This window comes from Mus caroli, unplaced genomic scaffold (assembly GCF_978045245.1).
Source record: "Mus caroli unplaced genomic scaffold, Mus_caroli_1 scaffold_3, whole genome shotgun sequence".
In the NCBI taxonomy this organism is placed as follows: domain Eukaryota; kingdom Metazoa; phylum Chordata; class Mammalia; order Rodentia; family Muridae; genus Mus; species Mus caroli.
In genome coordinates this window covers 72640459-72664797 of record NW_028227258.1, presented here as the reverse complement: position 1 = coordinate 72664797, position 24339 = coordinate 72640459, and the positions used below count along the sequence as shown (strand labels likewise).

The following is a 24339-nucleotide window of genomic DNA, read 5'->3' as shown; positions in this document are numbered from 1 at the left end:
GCAGAGTATGAAAGTCACAGCCAAAGCACTTGAAAAAGGCCCAGGATGGGTGGGGACCACATAGGGTGGGCAGGGCAAGGTCCTGGGAGTCGGTTCCCGGCTCAGGGCTGGAAGGGAGGGGGCATTGTTGTTACGGTCTCCAAAAGTGTCTGTGCGTTGCATAGGTCCTGTCTTCACAGAAGACAAAAGAGGGGCCAGGGGGGTCCCAAGGGGGGGCCTAACCTGGTGGGGGAAGGAGTCTGAGTCTGGAAGGGGAAGTTGAGATAGGTCAAGGTTAAGAAGGGGAAGGGACTCTGTCTGTCTGTACATTATATATAGAGATATAGAGTCTGTACATGCCTGTCTGGCACCCCGATGCCCACCCCTGTCCACTGCCTGATCCCCCCCAGGGGTGTCTATTTGTAAACTTGGATTCAATCCAAACCACAGTCCTCTATGTGGGAGTGGAACGAGGACGACTTGCTTATTGCTGTAAACAGGGGAAGGGGCAGCCTGAGGCTCCACCCCTCACCCACCTAGTCCCCTCCCCATGTTCTGCCCCAGAGGAGAGTGACAGGGGGCACCTCCCATGCTTCGTTTGTTCTCTCTGGGGCATACTTGCCTCTTGGGGGACAAAGAGGGAGGGCGCCAAGGGTCAGGGAAAGGTACCAGGGGCCAGGGAGTCCTGAGCACTGCCTTTATAGCCCCCAGGTTTGGTACCAAACATTACCAAAGCCACAGGCCACCTGGGACCTGTGGCTGTCCCTGTGCCTGATCCACTACGGTGCCTGTCCTAGAGAGTGTGTGGGCAAAGAGGGCAGGCCCAAAGAGATGTACAGTGCAGACCCCGCTCCCAACCATGGGAAGAAGGATGTAGGCCCCACAGCAAGCTCCCTGCTCCTTCTCAGCCCTGTCCCACCTCTCTCTGTCATAGGAAGGGGCAGAGCTAGGAGGCCAAGAGCGTCATGAGGAAGAAGGCGATGCCCACGGCCAGAGGCAGGTGTTCCCGCTTGGGGCTGGTCCCACTGATGCTCTTCTCAAGCTTGGGAACCTGGGGATTCTCTCCCTCAAAGTCTTCTGTGGAAAGATAAATAGGCAGATTGGTAAGGGCTGGGCTGTGTGCTGGGGCGGGGGGCACGCGGCGGCGGCAGCAGCAGCAGCAGCAGTGGAGCCAGAGATGTGACCACCCACGGGGGAGGGGCCGGAAGGGCTCGTGTCCCAAGGGAAGGCATGCGGGAGGTGGGAAGCATGCACTGGGAAGGGGGCTGCGATTCCAGCAGTGGCCACCAGAGGGCGCTGCGCAGACTCACCCAACACGTTGATCTTCACATTGGGGCCCATGGTGAACTGGGGGAGAGTGGGGACCGGCTTCTCCCCGGAGTGCGATGCTGCGGGGTGGGGTGCGGGTGGGGAGAGAGGAGGGGAAAGTCAGGGCCAGGACCCCCTCCCCCTGCTACAGCTGGGGAGCCATCCCGGTCGCCTGTGCCCTCCGCCCCCATCCCCAGGAAGCCAAGGGAGCCCCAAAGCAGGGAGGCAAGGATGCGGACGTGGTAGGAAACCGACGCTACTCACTGGAGGCGCAGCAAACGAACACCTTCATCCTCAGACACTTCCAGTGCAGGTTGTGAGTGGGCGTGGCTGGGGAGGAGATTTCTTTCACTCACTTGGTGCCCTTGAGGCCTTCACATAGACTCTCACCCCCCTCCAAATTGCCTGCATCCGGCTGTGTCCCCGAGTCCCTGCTCCAATCTTTCTTTGGACATTGGTCACCATGACTTCGTAGCTAGCCCATCCCAACAGAAATGCTCTGCGATCCAATTTTGGGACTGTTACCCCACCCCCACAGCCTTGCAACTTCTCAGAGCTGAAACCCTGAAGCCTATCCCTGGTGACCACTACAACCGCTGGCTGGGGAACCCCGGGACCCCACCCCGTCATTCAGAAGACCCAGGACCTGGCACTCACAGATGTAGTAGTATTCTTGGCCGGCATGGAATTCATAGCCCAGCGAGAAGGCGCTGTAGCGCTGGAACTTCTCAGAGAACTTGATGGGGCTGTGCGAGGCGTGCTGCCGGTTGCATTCCCAGCGCTTGGAGCCTTGGCTGGCGTTGCAGGTGCGGTAGCCGCTCAGGTTCACCATGTACAGCACGTACTGCTCCGCCCCGCCGCCAGGCCCTGAGCTGTTGTAGTGCGGACAGTAAATATCCAGATAGTCGTTCACGTTCACCTGCACGGTGTAACCCTCTCGCCGCAGGCTGTGGACAAATGAAGTGGGTCAGAGAAGAAACCCCAATGCTCCAAGGCTTTCCATGTCAACACCCTGTCAACACCCCGCGGACCTTCATTAGAACACTATATATATATTATATATATATATATATATATATATATATATATATATATATATATATATATATATATATATATATATTTATCATAACACTTCAGTCCCTCACTCTCTTGGCTTTTTCAACAATCTTTTCTCAGCTCATTTCTGTGCCTGTGGTCTAGTGTGCCAGTCCCCTGTGTCCTCTCCTTTTGGGCCTGTCCTTCCCCTGGTGGCCACCAGAGGGTAGCAAAAGCACAAGGAAGCCTGGCCTACCTCTTAAGGAAGGAGAGGAAAGGAAAGGGAGAGGGGCGGAGGAAAGAAGGAACCTAGCTCTGGTTGCCACAGAAACGCACAGGCCCCAACGACTCCCAGACCTAGACCCGGATTTCCTTAGACCATTCCCCATAATTCAGCTGGCCAGAGGAGGGACTGAAGGAATGGAAGGGTAGGGTGAAAGTAGAGAGATTCCTTCCTTGGAACCCAAGCGCTCTTCTCTCTCTCTCTCTCTCTCTCTCTCTCTCTCTCTCTCTCTCTCTCTCTCTCTCTCTCTCTCTCTCTCTCTCCCTCTCCCTCTCCCTCTCCCTCTCCCTCTCCCTCTCCCTCCCCCTTCCCCTCCCCCTCCCCCCCTGAATGCCTTTTGCTGCTGCAGGTCCACCCCCCAGGCCAGTTCGACAGGACTTGCCCTCATACACACATGTATGGCGGCTTCACGCACATGCATGCACAAGCTCTATGGCACCAACACAAAAATGTCCACCACCCACTCACAAGCGGCAGATACTCAGAAGAGCTAAATTGCATGTGTGCTGCACCTATGACAGTTTTAGCTGGTCCCAACAATCTTCGGGGTTTGCCTTGAATCTCCTACATGACAAGACCTCTATCTTTGTGCTTCTGAGTCCTATTTCCCTCCATCCTGAGGCCATAAACCATTAGGTCCCCAATAACCTGACACAAACCAGGGAGCTGAAGAGCTCAGGTTTGACCTGTCATCTTGCCAGGACTTCTGCTTCATTCCACACCTTTCTTCACCTAGATGCCACTGTCCCCCCAACCCCCACGATAGGTGGAGTAATGATAGCACAGTGCCTAGACAAGATGACTGTGTCTGCCACATTCCAGATGAGTCTCTGTGACAGAGAAGCAGATCTGGATGCCCTGGAAGTCTCACCTGCCTGACAGTCCCATCTAAGTGTTGCTGTGAACATCCTTTGTGGTGGCACTGAACAGTGTAGGGATGTCAGAGGCACCTCAATCCACATGTGTGGAAGAGCGGGTAGAAGTCGTCTTTAACTTCTTTAAGGCAAGTATGCACACATGTTGGTAGTGCTATGGGACTGTCGTGGGCACGGGGAAGCATGGGCCACCGGGTAAATGTCAATCCATTGGGGTCCCTAGACCCTGAGAACTCACTGAGGGAAAGAACTGGCTCCCCATGTCACCAAGCAGAACCTTGTTTCACAAACAATAATTAGACACATTAGGGAAACGATCTTGGAGGCCTCTTCTCGGGATGAGGCCTTGAGGGTCCTCCCTGTCATTACCCAACATCGTTGGCTGTACTTGTGTTGCCCGGCCCCCAAGACTAGCAACGAGGCAGATGGGTAACAGCTGGTGTTTGGACTCTCTAGTAAGAACGGGCACAGCCTTCTTGAGTCATCAGGAATGCCACCAGTCCCACTTGGTTCCCATGGGAGTGATGGGTCACTCGGGCCCCTCCCTGTCCCTGGCACTCAGGTGGGCAGGAGTCTCGACGGGGCGCTGGGAGCAGGAAAACGGGTTAGACAAGGCCTGATTGCTCCCAGGCACCACCCATGCATTGTGTGTCCATCCCAAACCCTCGGCTCCTGTTGCTTCCCTAAGGACCTGGGGAGGGGGCGGCCAGCTAGCCAGCACAAGGTGCCAGACCTGGGGCAGCCCCATAGCTACCCTGGGGCCTTGTTCCCTTGGCCTCACCCGTGTATCCGGTTTGATTTGGAAGCAGCTCCTCCCTGCAGCTGCCCCATCCCTTCAACCACACACCCATTACAGTGGATTTTAAGCTAACTCCAGAGATGTTCCTACAGGTGGTGCCTCAGTTTCCTCAAGACTGTGAACTGGGTATATTTAGTGGTTGCTGTGTGACAGTGACAAGAGAAGAAGCCTCCTCTTACCTATCTCTGTGATTGACGGCAGAAAAGCCCCAGAAATGCACCCCCCCCCCGCCCAACCTGGCCATGTGGTTCAAAACCTCCTGGCAAGGTAGCTGTATCCAGTTGGTATCTGGTGGAGAGAGCAGAAGGCCGGGTGCCAGGAATCCCAAACCATAACTCCTAGGAGACCCGACCTGTCTGTTAGGCACAACCTCTTTAATTGAATCTGTCATCCTACTTAGCCTAGCAGCGCAGGGAGGTGCACATAGGCCCCAGCTGCTAACCACGCCTCGAGGGTTACCCCCCTCCTGCTCTCAGCGTGGGGTGGGCTAGCATCTGGGGACTGTGTGCCCTGCTCCTTCAGGGAGTTTCCATTCAGCCCTCCATGTCATCTCCTTGTTGCCTCCTACCTCTCCGCAGAAAGGCGTTCTCCTGTTCTTCTATAGGGCTTACTGTGTCCCACCCGGCTTGCAACGCCCGGGTGCATCCCGACTCTTCTCACATCAACAGCGCCCCTGCTTCCTAGGCCCGCGGAACTCAGCCTTCAGCTTTCAGTGTCCGCGGGGGACAGTACGGGAGGTGGGGGAGCGGAGAAGGAGCAAACGTCTCCCCCTGGGACAATTAGGGGCAGGTAAACAGGGTGTCTAACAAGACCCCGGAGAACAGAAAAGCTCCCAAGAGACTCTGAACTTGTTAAACCCCTATCCTCGGCTTTAGAAGCCAAGATGTAGAGTTAAGAGAGTGGAGAAAAATGCAGAGACTAGGTTCTTCCCCTCTACTGCGCGTCCCCGAGGCTGCGCGCCGCCCGCTCCAGCAGGCGAGGCCCGACCACGTGTGCGCGGCGTGGAGTCCGCGCGCCAAGGCTGGGGGGTGGGGGTGGGCAGCGGCGGCGGCGGGAACGCTCCCAGGGCGGCGCTTGCACACTGACACCCCCGCGCCCCGCCAGCTTCGGCCTGGAGGGGAAGCAGCGCGCCGGTCACCCCCGCCCCTCGACCCTGCGACAGTAGCGACAGCAGCGGCGGCGGAGGTTTATTGATCTGCAGCGGCGGAGAAGAGCGAGGTCTCGCCGAAAGCGAGACACATAGGGATGGAAAGACTCTGCCATATACAGAGGGGAGGCGAACACAGACGGATTCGCCCGAAAGGGGAAAGGGAGGAAGGGAGGCACAGAGAGAGAGGGGAAGCCAGAAACCAGGAAAGGGAGGAAATGAATGAGAACCAAGCAAGACTTGGGGAAAAAAGAAACGGCAAAGAGTCAGCATCGGGTCCAGAGAGGCCCACAGCAGAGGAAACAGCGCGGAAGAGAAATCTGGACACACTGGCGAGCAGACGAAAACAGACCACCACGGGCGTAGTAGAGGTCTCAATAAATATTTGTTGAATGAATGTGTGAATGAAAGTCATCAGCAACAGCAAGGTTTCCTAGATAGGTAGGGAGATCACGAGAAGATGCTCTAGAGGAGAGTAGCAACACCTTCGTTTTAGTTCGCAGAAATGAGGCTCTGGAGAGGGGGAAAAGACGTGTTTGGCCTTCAACTCCGCCCCCATTCAGTCCCCGACGCAGGAGACCCCACGGCTTCACACTCTCACCACTCTCTCCAATAAGGTTGCTCCCACCGCGTCCTAGTTTCTGGGCCAGGTTAGGAAAAGGTCTCGATTATTCCAGGGACTATAACTCAAGGGGCTGATTGGGGGAAGGGGTGATGGCTAGATAGCCAGGACCCAGCCACACGCCCCAGGTCTGTCGGAGGAGGCTACTGCAGGTCTGTCAAAGGAGGCTATTGCACGTGTCCCACCAGCACCCTCCCACGTGACCCCAAGAGGCGGGGTCGCAGACCCTCCCCACGTGACCCCAAGGGGCAGAGACCCTCTACACGTGATGGGAGGTGGGAGCCAGGAACCTAGATCACGTGACTGGGGGGGGCCTGGGAGCCTGTGGCTCAGCCCGGCCCCGCCCCCAGCTCCCCGGCCCTCTCCACTCCCGGCTCTGGAGCACGTCGCTCTCACGATTTATGGGGCCGCGGATGCCGCAGTGAGAGAGCCGGGGAGCCCGGGCGCAGCGGCAACAAAGGCCCGGGAAGCGGGGCGGGGGCGGCAGCGGCCTCCTGGTCCCGTGTGCGCCGCCTCCTACCTCCGTCGGTCCCTGCCCACACCGGAGTGGAGAGGGCGAAAGGAGGTTCTGGGAACCATCCCGTTCCGGAGCTTTCACCTGCGCCCAGGTGTATGCGGGGGAGGTGAACCTGATCAACGCTGCCCCCAAGGCTATTTCCACACCCCCTAGGCTCTGGCAAGCTACCAGCAGTGGGGTTCCCCAAGGGTGGCGGGGAACCCAGGGTCTCTCGCCTGCGAGCTCTCTGCTCGTGCCAGACTGTAGCGGGGCGGGGGTCGGACGTGTAAATCTTAAGGGGGGGATGAGCAAGATAGATACAGCAGGGGAGTCAGCCCTCGGGGCCCCCCGGGGAGGATGGAGTCCCGCTCCGGGGGGGAGGGGCTGCAACCCCACCCCCGAGGTTTCCATGGGAAGCGAAAGGGGGGCGTCATTAGCTCATCCCCACCCCCAGTCTGACACTCTGGGCGCGAGGAGAAAGAGGGGGAGGCGCAGAGCCCCAAACAACAAAGAGCAGAGCAGCAAGCAGGAGCCCCTCCCCCGGAAGGTTGGGGGTCGTGGTCGAGGCCCTTCAGGTCCCCTCCCCTGGGGTCTCACCATTTGTTCCCTAGTCGGCCCCCAGGGCGGAGAGTCAGAAGCAAAGCTGCCGCCACCGCCCGGGCAGGTGTGACAGTGATCCCCGTGTCCCCAGGGATCCCCCTACCAATACACTGAGGTGGCCAGAGTGATACACACGACAGCTCGGCAGGGAGAAGACAAGGGCAGCAAGGACTGTGCAGAATGATGGCCCGGTCCGGCAGCCGGCACCGGGCCGCCGCGCCACACACCGGAGGAAACCACACGGCCGCCCTGACACCCGCCCAGACCGCGGCGGCGCCAAGAGCCACCCCAGCCCAGACAAGACTGGCCACGCGGACACCGACCGCAGCCCCCTCCCCGACCCGCCGCCCGCTCCCACCCCTAGACGGTCGCCGACGCAGACACACAAATCACACACAGACACACGCACACTGACAGCCGCGCACGCCCGTTCACACTCAGTGCCATACGCCGTCCCTAGCTTCAGTGCGTGTGTGTGTGTGTGTGTGTGTGTGTGAGAGAGAGAGAGAGAGAGAGAGAGAGAGAGAGAGAGAGAGAGAGAGACATGCCGACATCTCTGCCTTCTTCCTTCTCACCAGTACCCTGCGTTCCTAGGGCCCCCCAACTTCGCGACCCTGCCCCGGCTCACCCCAGCAGGGCTTATTCACACAACCAGAGCAACCCCTTACCCTTCGTCCTGAGGAGGTGGAGAATCGGAATTCCTGCCTTAATGCCGAACCCCACTTTTAAAACCAAGAGTCTTAAGCAGAACCCCATCAACATTACAGGCTGAAAACAGGTCATCCTTCAGCTCCCAAACGCAGCGGCCTATCCCCAGCACACCGGTACTCACAGACTTCAACCTAGCCAAAAGGAGCGTGGATGGTGGGGGAGACTACGGGACAGAGAACACTATTCCATTGGCGAGTGTGAAGAGAAACCAAGATGGGGCTAGGGACCCCCAACAGCCTCCTCCGCACGGCCAGAGCGCTCTTTACTATGCCCCAACAGCTTCTCTCAGACACCCCCGAGTTTCACAGACGCCCACATAGTGCGTCCCCTCTCCCTCGCCTCTCGGTACCAAGCCTGTCTCCCAGGAATGCTGCCAGGTTCCCCTAGGACTTCTCGGGCCCACCAGCTCCCCCATCACTGACGCGGGACGCACGGGTTCTCCGGGTCCCCGACTCACTGCTGATTGGAGCTGTTCCAGTATACCGCATGCCGGTTTCCCAGTGCGCCCCCAGGCCCCTGGGCCAGCAGCGGCAGCAGCGGCACGGGCACGAGCAGCAGCAGCAGCAGCAGCGGAGCCGCCGCCATCCCCGGAGCCGCCGCCGCCGCCGCCCCCCGACTGAGCCCCGCGCTCCCGGCTTCTCAGCTTCCCAGCTCCCTGCTGCCGCCGCTGCCAGCCCCCAATCTTAGTCACGCCCACAATCCTTCCCTCCGCCCTTCTGGGCGCGCCCCCGAAGCCCCGCCCCTGGCGCGCTCACGCGGGGCTCCGCCCCACTTGAGCCCAGAGCGCGCCGCGCGTGGGCGACCCATACTGTGTAGCCCCTTTAGGAACAACGCGCCTCTCCTCTCTCCTAGGTGACTTGCTGCAGAGGTTTGCGTCTTTAGCTCCCCCAAGCTTGGAGTTCACAGAAGGATTTGGAAGCCAAGACCTGGACATACATCTGGTGTAGGTCCACACCTTTCTCCATAGAGTGTGGGGGTGTTGAGCCAAGATCTACGTCTGGAATAAGCAAGAGTAGACCCATATCGGACTTCTACTTCCTCCACCCCTTTCCATGTGTGCAAGGAGTTAAATGGACACAAGAAGGGGAAGCCCTCAAGGTGGTACCAGGAGCTAACAGCTGGCTGCCTGAAGGCCCTCACCTGAAGCCAAAGCAGAACACCTCAGCCCAGAGTGTCACCTTCTGGGGGCTGGGCACAGTAGCTATACTCCCTTAATCCTGGCACGCTAGAAGCAGAGCCTGGCAGATCTCTGTGAGTTCAAGGGCACCTACATTGATCTGTGTAACAAGTTCCAGGCCAGGCAGGGCTACATAGCAAGACCCCCACACGCCCCACCCCATCTCAAAAAAAAAAAAAAAAAAAAAAGTCTAAGCCTTCTATGGTAATCCAGGGCAAAGGTATTTGGTGGTGGTGAGTTGCCAAGGCGAGTTGGAGCCAGGCAGGAATGGAGCAGTGTTCTTGGAAAGCCCACAGAGGTCCCCTCACTGCCTCCGATTCCCTCAGTGATGTCCTTAGGCACGCTCATTCCTGCTTCCATAGACGCTTTCTCTAAGGACAGAGGGCACCTTATATTCCAGCACTTGCCACAGCAGTTGTCTTCTTAGGGACATACAGGCACAAAGATGCCATGCACGTAGCGATGGGAGAGAAAAAAAATAAAGGTGTCCATATCTAGAAACAGGAGCCATGGACACTTGACATACAGTCCAATCTAGGCACACAAGGTGCCTATAGAGAAGAAATTGGTGGAAACATAGGCCCCTAGACAGAGACACTGCAGTATACAGACACACTCTTCTCCCATGTGATTGACTTATACCACCCTCTTTGTGAGGGATCCAGAATACAGATCTACTAGGCATTCACCCCTTATCTTGTCTCTTTCCCAGAAGCCCAGACTGAAAGACAAAGCAGAACCGGGCCTGACTGGGTTCTTAGAACCCACAGCACCTGTGCCCAGGGAGGCAGGCACATTGCTGTTTTGTTGTGCTTCAAGAGGTAGGAAAGATAGCAGCACTTCCGTCAGTTTACCTTTGGCAGTACAAGGCCCTGACCACATGCCTGCCTTGGGGGAAGGGCACCGCATGCACAGTAGGTACCATGCCTCCCTGCTGCTAGGCAAGAGTGGGTGCTGTCCTCCTGGGGGGTACCTCTCCACTCCTGGGAGGTACCTTCTCTCTCTTCTTGGGAGCCAGAAAATAAATGAGGCCCTTTGAGATGGGAGTGAGGGACTTTGCAAACAGCTCTCTTCATTCCCAAAGAGATTTGCTTCACCCAAATAATGCTAACTGCCTACTCCCGGGAGCCCCAGCCCCGGCCCCAGCCCCAGCCCCTCCGTGCCATACCTTTGCTTCAAAGAAGTAAGCTTCTCTCTGTAAGGCAGCGTCACCAGGTAGCCTGCCCACAAGCGTACCAGTGCAGGGTGCTGAATTGGTCCAGAACTTTGAATTCCATTTTTTTTTTTCTTTTTTGAAAACGTAAGATTTCTGTTTCTAGAATCTGGGCTCCAAACTGGGAATATACTTATTGGTAGGACATTTGTATGAGAGCCTAGGTTCAACCCCCATAACTGGAAAAATACACAAATAATAAAACCTGGCTTTAATTTAAAGATTTGTGTGATTTGGGCCCCATTCTCTAGAGCCAAGACATTTCTCTTTAGAATGTTGTACTCCACCCTCTCTGACCAATATTCATCCATAGAGCTTCATAGCGGGAGAGGCGGCTCACAGGTTAAGAACATTTGCTATCTTCTAAGAGGACCCAAGTTCATTTCCCATGACCCACACCAGATGGTTCACAACTGCCTGTAACTCCAGCTCCGGTGGATCTTACACCTTCAAAAGGTACCTGTACTACTCACATACTCACATGTGCACACACACATACACACACACAAGGGGGGTCCACACATAATTATAAATAGTTTTTTAAAGGGGGGCTGTTTTCCTTGAACTGTTTCCCTGGGACCCTCTTTGTTTAACCCTGGGTTTAAGACCATCTTTCTTTTCTCTGGCCAAAATCAGACTTTGAACACTCTGTGGGGCCTGTGTCTGTGGGAACTGATCCTCTGGTATCCAGGCTTCTTCCATGGAAGTGTTAGCTGACTGATTTGGGCCCCTCTATGAAGATTCTGTCTCTAGAGTGCACTCTTGGCAAGTGGTACTTTGTACAAAAACAAAAAAACAAACAAAAAACGTGCAACTTCCTTTGGTGGGAAGTGGGCTTATGTGTCGCCCCATCTTAGTAAGGGAGTGTGAGCTAATGCTAATGCCAGCTTCTTTTTGTGTATGTTGTAACTTTTTTTGTGCCAAGTACAAACTTCACAAGGGTAAGAAGCAGTTCTGTGTACAGACCATGCAGTATATGCATCTCTAGCTACAGCTGCTCAAAAGCCCTAAGGGGACTGGGAGTTTATGTATTTATTTACTAACTTACTTATTTGAGACAGAGGCTCTCTATATATTGTTGGCTGTCCTGGAACTCATTATTTAGAGCAGGTTAGCCTCAAACACTTGCGTCTGCCTCCAGTGCTGGGATTAAAAGTGTGAGCCATCACTGCCCAGCTGGGACTGGGATTCTTTTTTTTTTTTTTTTTTTTTTTTTTTTTTTTGGTTTTTTAAGACAGGGTTTCTCTGTGTAGTCCTGGCTGTCCTGGAACTCACTCTGTAGACCAGGCTGGCCTTGAACTCAGAAATCCACCTGCCTCTGCCTCTGCCTCTGCCTCCCAAGTACTGGGATTAAAGGCGTGCGCCACCACTGCCCCGCGGGACTGGAATTCTTGAAGGACTTGGTCTCTCTGTGTGTGGGATGAGTTGCTCTTTGTGCCTAGGGCCTGATGTGTGGCAGGAGGAGTCCTCTGTCAGTGGGGCATGGACCTTTGTCTCTATCTGTGACTCCAGTCACTCTTGACTGACCTGCAGTAGGAAAAGCTTATCTGTCTGGTGCTGCCAGCCAGTACATATGTGCACACACATCTACAGCACTGTGACATGGGATACAGGCAGTTTCACAAAGCAATACTGACCACTGCTGTAAGGGATATGTCCTTATGGCTGTCTTTTTTTTTTTTTTTTTTTTTTTTGGTTTTTTGAGACAGGGTTTCTCTGTGTAGCCCTGGCTGTCCTGGCACTCACTTTGTAGACCAGGCTGGCTTCGAACTCAGAAATCCGCCTGCCTCTGCCTCCCGAGTGCTGGGATTAAAGGCATGCGCCACCACGCCCGGCTCTTATGGCTGTCTTTTGTTTCATTCTTTAAAAGTGTAGTTAGGGACTGAAGAGATGGATCAGTAGGTAAGAACACTTTTTACTCTTGCAAAGGACCTGGGTTCGATTCCCAGCACCCATATGGCAGTTTACAATCACCTGTAATTCCAGTTCCATGAGATCCTACCCCCTCTTCTGGCCTCTTCAGGCACTACACACACACATGGTGCATAGGCATACATGCAGGCAAAACATACACATAAAATTATAAAATAAGGCATTTTGTTTGCTTGTTTGAGACAGGGTCTCACTATGTAGTCCTGACTGTCCTAGAACTCCCTGTGTAGACCAGGTTGGCCTTGAACTCACAGAGATCCACTTGCCTCAACCTCTTGGCTGCTAGGGTTAGAGTCATATACCAACATACCCAGTCTTTTTGTTTGTTTGTTTGTTTGTTTGTTTGTTGTTTCAAGAAAGGGTTTCTCTGTGTAGCCTTGGCTGTCCTGGAACTCGCTTTGTAGACCAAGCTGGCTTCCAACTCATAGGGATCCACCTGCCTCTGCTCCAAATGCTGGGATTAAAGGCAAGCACCACCACCCAGCCTAAGTTTTAAAAAATAAATCAGGTAGAGTGGTGCCTATAGTTCCAGAGTTTGGGAGGTAGAGGCAAGGAGGATCAAAAGTTCAAAATCATCCTCAGCTACAAAATGAGTTTGAGGCCAACCTAGGCTAAATGAGACTCTGTTTCAAAGTGATAATAATGATCAAGCTGCCTGCTACTAATAAAATCCCTTCCTGGTTTCATCGCCCACAGTAGGTCAAGTAGGTCACCTAAGTGTGAAACTCTTAGGCCTGACTCTAATCTGCTGTCTGTGAAGCCAGAGTTCTCTCCATGGCTCTGATCCTCTGCGCCTCCGGCCCCACTGGACCTGGGACTGGGTGCCATGACCTTCCTGGGAAGGTTGAGTTCATACTCCCCCCAAATTCTGACGTGGTACTGTCTTCTCCCTACCCCGGGGAGCCAAGGAATCAGGAAGCTGAGCAGGTCTAGGGCGCAAGGAGCACTCAGGCTGTGTAGCCCAAGGCAGCTCCCAGGACGTGGAGTAGCAACCACAGAGCTGAGCTTAGTTCAATAAATCATGGAGGCTAGGGCCTGGGGGAGGGGATGACTGCAAGGGGAGGGGGCTGGATAAATAATTCATTAAACAAATAAACAAGGAGCCTGTAAGAGGGAAGCTTGGGCATGATGTGAACAGGAGCGGCAGCCGCCGGCTCCTGACATGAAATATTCACAGGCTCTGCACCTTTCCCAGGGTCACGGGTGTTCCGGGTGTTCCCCTGTGTGAATAGCCCAGACACCTGGGTACCATGGGGTGGGGCCAGGTGCTGCATTCTTCTGACTTCTGAGCCTGTGTGTCTACCGGGCCCTGTGGTATGCTGAATTCCCTGAGGTGACATGGAGACACACGTAGGATAAAGACAATAGGACTGACTGCAGAGGACACAGTGCCCCTTGTCTAAGGATACAGGAAATTAGGATGCAGGGCTTGGGGGGGAGGGGTCAAAGTGTAACAACTCCAGTTCCTACCCATGCCCTGATTCCTCTACTGGGCCTAGGAAGCCCAGGGGGCTGTAGAAGGTGACATCTCTGGGGTGTTACATTAGGGATGAATGTACCTTTGGTGGTACTGGAAGAAAGATTGGGAAGGAGGAAACACGGACAATGTCAGCATGAACCTAGTAGGTAGTCCTCTGCGCCTTGCCTGGCGTTTAGCTTCTCCGAGTCTGCATTTCTCATCTCTCTAGTGGGGCTAATCATACCTTGCCTTGCTTGAGAAGTTGCTGCTGCAAAGATCAAGACCCACACTCTCTCGGAAGCACTTAGCCCAGTGCTTAGGGCTCAAGAGATGCTTGATTAATGGAGGTTTCATCAGAATCATTAGTAAGAGGTTACCTTGCTCTGCCCACCTAGACTAGCCCAGAATCTGTTTCCACTGTTTTCCTTCATTTTAAAGCTTTCCTGACAACTATCACAGAAAGAAATGTGACCTATGGCTTAGAGAATAGCAAAAGATGAAGTAGATTGAAGGAAAAGAGAGTCGTATTGAAAAAAAAAAAGTCTTAACCTAGTGTGGTGGCGCACAACTTTGATCCCAGCATCCAAGAGGCAGAGCAGAGGCAGGTATATCTCTATGAGTTCAAGGGTAGTGAGTGCTACACCATGTCTAAATAAATAAATAAGAAAAATTCCTTCTTCAAACTGTGGGCGCAGACCCTCTTGTCCTTCTCAGACTGCACACCTGTTTCCTAGTCTCAAACTGTTCCGAGATCCAATGCTCCCAAGTTTTGACTTCTAGAAAGTGGCTGTGAGGAGACTAGAAGACCTGAGGCAGAAGTCTTTGAACTGGGTATCACCACGCAGACCCCCATCTTCCTTAGAGCTCTGGCCCCCACCCTCTGTCCAACAATCAGGACATCCCTGGCAATGGAGGAGTTTATGCCTGGGCAAAGACCAGAGTGGGTGGGGAGAAATGCAGGCTGTAGAGTCAGGGTGGAGTATCTGGCAACCTCTCAGCGAGCCCTTCCCCAGCCCTCTCCTGTCCCCTGGAAAGGATCAGCTCCCCAGGGAGAGAGCCAGCCAGCAGACAGGTCTGAGCTGGTCTGTTCTTTTACACAGAAGCGGAGGGGGAGGGGACTTGGGCTCCTGGTGGATGCCCATGTCATTTGGGGAGGCAGAGGCAGAGTGGTCCACCATGTGGAGGAGTAGCTACAGCCTGGAGCCCAGCCCTTTGTCTCCCTTGGCCAGGCTGCTGTTACTTCAGGAGGTGGGTGTCTGCCCTCTGATGTGAAGATGTCTGCCCACCTTTCCTGTGGAGCCAACATCAGTTCTCCACGTCTCTCCCCGGGCTGGGCAGGTTCAGGCCAATCTGCACAAGAGCTTCACAGCAAACATTGATCTGTAATAAAACCACAGTATGTGTTCACGAGATATGGAGGTCTGTGTTGAGATGCACCTTAAGGACTGTGGGTACATGCCTTCACAGTATGTTTACCTCTACACGAGGGCATGAGGAGAGAGAGAGAGAGAGAGAGAGAGAACTTTACTATGTTGAAAACCACAGAAACATCATGAGTTGTAATGTACACACATCTGCTGGCTTAAATGGTGATCTTCTCTCTCTCTCTCTCTTTTTTTTTTTTTTTTTTTTTTGGTTTTTCGAGACAGGGTTTCTCGTATAGCTCTGGCTGTCCTGGAACTCACTTTGTAGACCAGGCTGGCCTCGAACTCAGAAATTTGCCTGCCTCTGCCTCCTGAGTGCTGGGATTAAAGGCGTGAGCCACCACCCCCGGCAATGGTGATCTTCTCAACCAAAACCTTTTCTTAGAGCCTATTCTCCCCTGTGTCCCGAATCATTTGTATGTAGCTCTGTATTAATGCTTGCACTTGACGTTATACTTATTTAATGGCTGGCCTGGCTGGTCTATCTCTGAAGATTTCTTTTTTTCTTTCCTTTTTTTTTTTTTTTTTTTGAGACACAGTTTCTCTGTGTACCCCTGGGTATCCTGGAAGTTACTCTGTAGACCAGGCTGGCCTCAAATTCTTATCTCTGATTTCCTTTTTTTTTTTCAAGACAGGGCTTCTCTGTAAAGCCCTGGCTGTCCTGGAACTTACTTTGTAGACCAGGCTGGCCTCGAACTCAGAAATCCACTTGCCTCTGCCTCCCAAGTGCTGGGATTAAAGGCATGTGCCACCACGGCCCAGTACTCGTTCGTTGAAGATTTCTTTTTTTTTTTTTTTTTTTGGTTTTTCGAGACAGGGTTTTTCTGTATAGCCCTGGCTGTCCTGGAACTCACTTTGTAGACCAGGCTGGCCTCGAACTCAGAAATCCGCCTGCCTCTGCCTCCCGAGTGCTGGGATTAAAGGCGTGCGCCACCACGCCCGGCTTTGTTGAAGATTTCTTAAGGGAAGGGGTGTTGTCCCCTGCCAGTATGCATTCTCAGCATCCAACCTGCAGTCTGGTATTTAGGTAGCAGAGGTGTTTAATAGATAATTGTAAATCCATGAGGGGAGGGGGGATACATTTAGACAGGGCTACTCATTCCTAGAATCCCTCGAGAGTTCACAGAGAATATTCTGTCCACCACACCCATGCATCTGTGCCTCCTTTCTTGTGTCCAGGTGCCTTGTCTGGGTTTCCTCACAGGCTTTCTTTTCCTCTTTTTTATCAGTGTGAGACCATGAATTTGAGTTCCATATACATGATAGCTAGTAGGCAAGGTAAGGGTTAAATGACACCTCATTAGTGTTTAATTGGGGGGAAGGAAGCTGCCCTGGCACCAGACAGGTGGACAAGCCTGCTCCTTGCTGGAACCCGGCATCCCTAGTCCTAGCATCCCACCAGGCATGTGGGTGATTTGGCCCTGGAGACCTTCAACCCAGCTGGGACACCTCCCCCCACCACTAGCTTTGCCAATTTAGTCTCCAGGCAGTATAGACCAGCACTCCCCATCTGTCACCAACATCTAGAGGCAAGGCAGACTCCTTATTCTTTCTCCTTTAGCTAGTCTCTGCCACTTCCTACCCCCAGGAGATTTTTGGAAAGTGGGAGGAGGGGTGGGGATCATGGAATTGGACAGTAGAGGAATACAGAGCCACCAAGGGATAGATTACAGATACAGACAAGTGACAGAGATAGGGAGGTGGAGATGTCTGCCCAATTTGACCTTAAATGAACAGAATGCAAATGAGATGCAGACGATATGCAGATGAACACACAGATCTCAGAATTGACATTCCCCATGGCAGTAACTCTGCACCCAAGGCACCAGGGCTGTTGCAAATAACCCCAACCTCGACTTTTTAAGGTAAGTGGCTCTGACCTTTGCTCTGCGTGAGAAAAGGAATCTTAAGTAAGACAAGAGCTTGGTTGGGCGAAGGCTACAGAACCTAGGACGTTGAACACCACTCCAACTTCTTCATCCCATTACTTTCTTAAAGCAGCTACAGTAGACAGAGCTCAGCAGCTGGAGCAATGACCACTCTCAAGGTTATGCTTGGACGCACCGTCGGTTGCTATGGGGACCTTCTTTCCCAGGCCTAAACCAATGCAGATTGCCACTGATGACCTCATGCCCCAGGTTCCGGGATTCTATTGGCTGTTCTGAAGCCAGAGTCCACAGTTTTCAACTGCATCACCGCTGGGGATCCCCCGACGACCCCAGCTAGTGTGGCTAAAAGAATGGCAATCGAGCTCACAGAGCACTCAATAAATGAATGGATGAAGAGAATATGAAAGAAGCAAGAAGAAAAGGGGGTGCCACAGAGAAAAACCAATTCGGAATGTGAATGGCAATTTGCAACCTGGTAAGTGTGGAGCAGAATCTAGGCAAGAGACTCTCAAACCAGGGAGGCAGGGAGAGGTTAAGGTTTTGCATCTGTACCGCTGAGACTAGGGTTGGCTTAGTAAATTGAGGGCCCCACCCTCAGCCGTCTAGCGCCGCTGAATTTAGGGGAGACTGGCGACGCCCCAAAACTTGCAGGCCTGCCTAACCTCTTGGAACTGTGCCTCTGAACACTTCTCATGAGTAGGGCCAGGTGTGGGAGGGCCGCCCAGAGCCTGGATTGGTCCTAAAAGCGGATTCCATCAGACCTTTCTACCAGGAAGTATCTGGGCAACTGCCATAGGTACAGGGTCCACACTGTGAAGAAGGGAACAGAAAAAGAGGGGGATGGCTTGGCCTGAAGGCCTACAGTCTGAGGGCGCTAGTTTGCAACTACCTAAGTCTGGTTCTTGGGCCCACCCCAGTATCCGCCCTTGCACCTGCAAAGGCCTGGGCTGTCTGCAAACCCGCGAGTCTGTGTCAAAAGCAGTCTGAAACTGAGGCCATGTGTCTGAACTCAAGAAAAGCCAACTAGGTTCCCAGTCCCTATTGCTCATGGAATTGATGCTGCTTGCCAGTACTCCTTCTGGGTCCATGAAGAGGTAGACCCACGGGGACGTGGGTGAGACACCGTATTTCTGAATCCAGAGCAGGGGCCACTAAACGGTTGCCCTGGACTTGCCCTGCTTGTGATTTCTCTTTTGAGGGACCCAGGAAATTGTATCTTTGGTTTCCATGGCAACAGAGACGCCCTCCAGGAAGATGGCAGCGACGGAACTCCAACGCCAGACCAAAAGACCCAGCCCACAGCTCCTCCCACAGTTCTTAGTCTGCCTTCTCTTCTTCACACAAACATCTTTTAATTGCTAAAGATCAAAGTTTAGGGTCAGGACCCTAACACATGCACTTGATAACAGGGCATTTTCTGAAAGTGGCCTCGAATAAAGGGATTATTAACTCAAAATCTACTCTGCCTGCAGCCACGGTCCTTAACCCTGGGCCTTGGCTAGAGCCACAGAATTATAACGAACTGTGAGAGCCAAAGTCTGTGTCGTGTGATAGACAGGTTCCATTCCCTTAGAGAGAGGAACCGGTCTGACCTGGGTGTGCAAGATGGGAGAAGGCTTCGCAATCCCCAGCATCTTGGTGCCTGCCCCTCAAACCCCCACCCCATAATGTTCACACACCGCCTCTCGCTGCCGCAGCCGGGTCGGACTAATCAGCACAACATCCACCTATCGATCGCTGGCTTCATGCCAGGCAGGCCGGCACCTAGCCAGAGGAGCCTGCGGGGCACCAGGAAGGGCAGAGCACAGTTACAGGGGAAGGGGTGCTCGCTCCCTGCTTTCACCTAGGCTATGGTTAAAAAAGATGGACCGGGTCGGCTTAGGGGATGTCAGTCTTATCTGAGAGAAGATGCAACAGTATCGGACTAAGAGTGAAGGAGCCCTCCCTCTTGAGCCCCACCCCCTTCTCCTTATAAAAGCTCAGAACAAAGAGGCCGCTGGGGAAGAAGGCTTTGATCTGACCCCACCTTCCCAGTTCTAGGCCAGGCACCGCCTAGAGTGCCCTAGTGGATGGGGGGAGGGGGTGGGGGCACGACGCTAAGACTCCCGCATTCTGAAACCCAGGTGCTTTTCTGTCCCCCTCCCCCACCCCCGTTTTATCCCAGTACCCGGAGTAGGCTCTGCCAGAGTGGATTGTCAACATCATCTGCCACCTAGCACGGGAGGATGGCTGGAGAGGTGGGAGAGGGTGCCAAGCACCACAGCTGCTGCTGGCATCTATCCCAAACTGCCCAGAAGGGTGCCCACTGATGTCTGGCATGGAGGGCCTGGACACAGCTGGCATGGGGGTCAGGCCAAGCCAAGCTGAGACCCCAGGGAGCTCAGGTGTCAGGGAAGAAGCCACAAGGGAAGGCCACACAAAGAAGGGTGGTTTTTAACCTAAGTTTATTATTTGTGTGTGTGTGTGCGCGCGCGCGCGTGCGTACACATGTGCGGCATATCCATTGACACGCCGTGTAGCATGTTCGAAGGACAACTTTGGGGGGTGTGTTCTCTCTCTTCATCGTGTGGGTTCCAGGGATTGACCTGGCTCAGGTGGTCAAGGCTCTGTGGTGAGCACTCTCACCTGCTGTGCCTGCTCACTGCTCTCCAAGGTGGTGGTCTGCTTTGTTTGTTTGTTTTTTTTGAGACAGGGTCTCCAAACCCATCTGGCCTCCTGCTCACTCTCCCCACCCCCATCCCCCCAGTGCTGGGGTTACAGGTGTGAGCCACCATGCCCCACTAGAACGGGTGATATATTGAAGGTTTGGTCCAAACACTTTATAAAAAATACAAACCAGCATGAAATTCAACCTCATGGCAAGTCCGTCTTCACAGAAGACAAGCGAGCGGCCCCCAGGAAGGGGCAACAATTGCTCCTGGGAAGAGGCCTGGAGGGCACAGATGCCATGGCTTCTCCTTTGCTTCTTGGCCAGGAGCCCACCTGTTCCCAGGTCTTTGGCTTGGGCCCTCAGTGTCTCAAGGATTTGATCCCCTGAAATCCCAGTCTTTCAAGGGGAGGAGACAAGACCATCAAAGCACGTGGGCACCTCCGGACTGTCGGCAGCTGCCTTACAGGTCCCTCTTCAGCCTGTGGTGAGGGGGCAGTCACCTACAAGGGTCACCTCAGATCCTCCGACTTTGCACATCAAAGCTTCATCCTGTCTGCCTGGTTTGGCATCGCCTGTATGGTGGCAGGAACCCCTTCCACAGAGGATCTTGGGAAGGGCTGTGGTTCCTTGAGGTGACGACTACGACGACGACGACGGTGTACTTGGCTCACAGAACTCTCAGGAGACGGAGAATGGGGAGCAGCAGCAGCAGCAGCAAGAGAGACAGGGGGCTGGGCGCGTGTCCTCCCCGCCACCCGGACGTATCGTACCGCTTTCTCCAGGACTCCCAAGGATGAGCTGACTCCGAAGGGAGAGGAACAGAACTGCTGGGTCTGAGGGCTGCCTCTGCAGCTCTGGGCCTTTCCCAGAGGGGGCCCCAAAGCATCCACTACCTTCCCAAACCCCAACTTTCAAGTCTTCCTAGCCAGTAGTCTTCAAGCCCAATTAAGAGTTTAAAGGGAGGGTTTTGCCCCTTGGACACCCCATTCTCTGTGCTCAGCTTTTAAAAAGGTGTGGTGGATGCTCCCATAGGAATGACTTAGCTGAGAAGGGTTTGAAGCCTGACGCTCTGTCTGGACCCCTTAGGTCTGATGTTCCTGTTTCCTCCCCAGTCTTTTTCTCCTTCCCAGACTGGCTGGAAGGACTACCTGGGAGGCCCTGGGTTCACTTACCACTCTCCTTGCAGCAGACAGACACCTGCAGTCTCAGGCACCGGCCAGGACTCTCTGGAGTCGGCACCGCTGTAGGAAATTGGGAGGAAGAAGTTAGAGAAGAAAACCATCCCCTGGTGATAGGCTGTAGCAGGCCCTCTTCCTTTGGGAGGCACATCAGGTACCTGCCCAACCATAGCTCTCAGCATCTCCCTAGTCCTTCCTGGCTTCCACACTCTTCCCTGCAGACTCAGTTGAGCTGTTCCCTAACCTCGTCCCAGGCTCGACCCACCTCTCTAAGCATCAGGAGCCACAGCCCCCTTCCCCACAGCCTTTCCTTTCCCCTTACTTTAGAGGTCTCTGACACAAGGCAAAGTCCCACTCTTCTCCCCCACCTTCCCCAAGAGGCACTCACAGATGTAGTAGTAAGTCTCTCCAGGCAAGAACTCAAAGCCCAGCGAGAAGGGTGTGTAGCGCTGAATCTTTTCTGAGAATCGAACGGGGCCGAAAGGGACAAAAGGCATCGAGCATTTCCAGCGCTGGAAGGCATTTGCCCCCTCTGCCATGCAGGCTTCGTAGCCTGACCGGTCCACCATGTATAACGTAAAGGTTTCCGGGCCCTCTGGGGGCCCTGGGCTTTCATAATGTGGGCAGAAGATGTCTAGGTAATCATTGAGGCCCAGCTCCACCACGGCATCTCCTCGGAGCAACCTGTGGGCACAAGGGAGTGTGGGTTGACGGGCCATAGCCTAGGACCACTGGGGCACATGTGGGGTCTGAGCCTGCCTCTGTCATACCCACTAGAGATGGGATAGTTCAGGAACGCATGAGTTTCTAAGAGAGATCCACCCCATTTCAAAAAATGTCCCCCCTCTTTTTGGTAGCTGGGATTGAACCAAATGTTCTATTATTGAGCTATAACTAGCTTTTTTTTTTTTTTTCCTGGAACAGGGTATTGATAAATCGCCCAGGTTCTATAGTTTAGGCAGGCCTTGAACCTATCTACGACCCTCCTGTCCTAACCTTTTAAGTAGCTGAGCTTACACGCCTGCGCCAATTCCCAGACTGAACCTCTCCTTGATAAATAAGTGTGCCCATCGTGTCAGTGTTAGCGAGGCTAGAAGCTGCAGTGCCCAGCCCACAAGGCTTGCTTACTGTCGAGGAGACCATCACCACACCCTATCTATAGGGGCACCTTCCCTGCAGCCTGTTGCTCCCCCACCCCCATGGGGCCTGGCCTACCATCTGTGCTTGCTAAGAGGACGAACGTTGCCAGGACACCGAGGCAGGGAACAGATATATATGTCCACAGAATAGTTACCGACATGAAGCAGGAGCTGGGAGGGTCTTCAGTGTCATCACAGCGAGAGGTAGACTCTTGCCCCCCACAGTGAAAAGAAAATGAATAGGTGGGCTCTTTTTCACTTTTTACAGATTTTACTATATGGCCCAGGCTGGCCTTGAACTCATGATCTTCCTGCTTTACCTCAGTCTTCATTCATTTTATCTTTTTTTTTTTTTTTTTTTTTGAGACAGGGTTTCTCTGTATAGCCCTGGCTGTCCTGGAACTCACTCTGTAGACCAGGCTGGCCTCGAACTCAGAAATCCGCCTGCCTCTGCCTCCCGAGTGCTGGGATTAAAGGCGTGCGCCACCAGGCCCGGCTTTTATCATTTTTTTTTAGCTATGCATGAATGTGTATGTGGGTATGTGTGAGTGCAGGGGCTGACGGAGGGTCCTCTGGAGGCGGTGGAGTCCGCAGAGGCTGTGAGCCCCATGTGCGACCTCAGCCTTCCAAAGACTGGGATTTACAGGCCACCACACACAGTCCAGCTTCCTTTCTTAAGCAGACAAGTAGATGCTGATTATCAAGACAGCCCCCTCCACACAATTAAGATTCTCTTCCTCTCCTCTCAGAAGCAGCCCGAGGGGGCCGGGACAGACAGGCCACCCCCACAGCACCACACAACCGAATGAGTCCAACACAGGCACACACACAACAAAGCATGATTTAGAAAAGGCCTCTAAACATCCTTCAGTGGGTGGCCAAGAACCACCTGCTGTGGCGACTCTTGATTAGAAGGATTCCTGGGCTAGGCTCTGACCACTAGCAGGCGAAGGAACCAGGAACAGAGGGGAGATAGGATCTTTGTATGCTTCATCACACTGGGTGTGGAGAAACACCCCCTGCCAAGCCAGAGCTCAGGAAATACTTGTGAATTTGGTGAATGAACTAGAAACTCAAGAGCTGGGGGGCTGAGGGATTGGTCTGGAACTGAGATAGAAGAAGTCAGAGTCCAGGACAATAGCGCTTATCAACCGGTATTGGTATTGGAACGACTATCTTTAGGCCTGCCCTCCCCGGGAGGCTGCGGCCTCCCATGGGACAGGGTTTCATTGGTAAAGCCCAGCAGCTCAGCACTGGTCTTGACACACACACAGAGTATGTGCTTATCAAATGTTAGTGAATAAATGAACAGAGCCACAGATTGTCTGAAGTAGAAAATCAGAAAGGAAAACAGATGGGGAAGGCAGAGAGGCAGGGAGGAATGGGAAGCAGGATGCAAACAGCAAAAAATACCGAGGTTCAAAGGCAGCCAGCTCAGCAGAGGGGAAGAAACAAGCTTTGAAATCTGTACAGCGGCACTCCTTTCCACAAGCCTGACCTCAGTCAGTCCACTTGCTTCCCAGGGTACTGGGGATTATTAGCCCATTTTGTAGATGACATAACTGAGGTGAGCAAGGTCAAATGACTGGCCCACAGGTGAATCAGATGGAAGAACAGGGCCAGGATTGGACAGAAATAAGATCAAGATGGAAGCAGAGATTATCAGGGGCCCGAGAGGCTCTCAGAACCAGAGAGGAACTCACGTTCTTTCTCTTGGGCAAAAATCCCTCCCTGGTTCTCAGCGGTCCACCCCAGCTCCCGCCCCGCGGGAGGTTTGGGCTCCCTAAAAAAGGGGGGCGGGACCCGGAATACCGGCCCAGACCCCCTCAGCTCCCTGCTCTCAGACTCCAACCGACCACCCTCAAGATTAGGGTCCTCCGCTCGCCCCCCCAACACGTGCGGGCGGGGGGGGGGGACCCCGGGCACGCCTCGCCCCTCCCCCGCCGGCTCAAACAAAGGAGCCCCATCGCGCGGCTGGGCAGGGCTCAGACAGCGCCTTGCAAAAAGGCGAGCAGCGGGCGCGCGCACAGCCTGGGAGCGCGCGGGCCCAGCTCGGCGCTGGCCTCGCTCGGCCGTGCTACCTGGGGTTAGAGGAGTTCCAGTAGATTGGGTGGCGGAGGCTGGAGCACCCCGGCAGGCGCGAGCCGAGCAGCGCGGCCCAGAGCACAGTCCGCAGCAGGGGCAGCAGCCGCATCGCCCCTGGGGTCCAGTCTGGTCTGGCCCGGCTGGTCCCGGCCCACTTCTCTGTCCCGGCGAGAAAGGTACAAAAGTGGAGGGGGGTGGGGGGTACGGAACGGAGGAGGGGTGTGGAGGTTCCTAGACCACACCCCTGGGTAACTTTCCACCAATGAAAACTCGTCTCCGCCTCTCTACCCAGCGCCAACTCTTGTTAACCCTTTGTGCTTCCTGTGCCCCGAGCG

At 54.1% G+C, this 24339-nt stretch overlaps 1 protein-coding gene across 8 annotated transcripts; it reads right to left on the bottom strand.

The window, feature by feature from the left end:
• Positions 1-273: 273 nt before the first annotated feature.
• Positions 274-24188, bottom strand: Efna3 (ephrin A3). Of its 8 annotated transcripts, none has more exons than XM_085835733.1 (5): positions 24001-24175; positions 1945-2234; positions 1552-1617; positions 1290-1367; positions 274-1056 (listed from the first exon to the last, which is right to left on the bottom strand). In XM_085835733.1, the coding sequence occupies exons 1-5, from the start codon at positions 24111-24113 to the stop codon at positions 926-928; spliced, it is 678 nt and encodes a 225-aa protein (XP_085691859.1). In that variant the 5' UTR covers positions 24114-24175; the 3' UTR covers positions 274-925. The 8 variants fall into 8 exon arrangements, with proteins under 8 accessions (XP_085691859.1, XP_021014533.1, XP_085691858.1 ...); XM_021158874.3 differs by lacking the exon at positions 24001-24175 and adding an exon at positions 8316-8563; XM_085835732.1 differs by lacking the exon at positions 24001-24175 and adding an exon at positions 7145-7239.
• Positions 24189-24339: the final 151 nt, after the last annotated feature.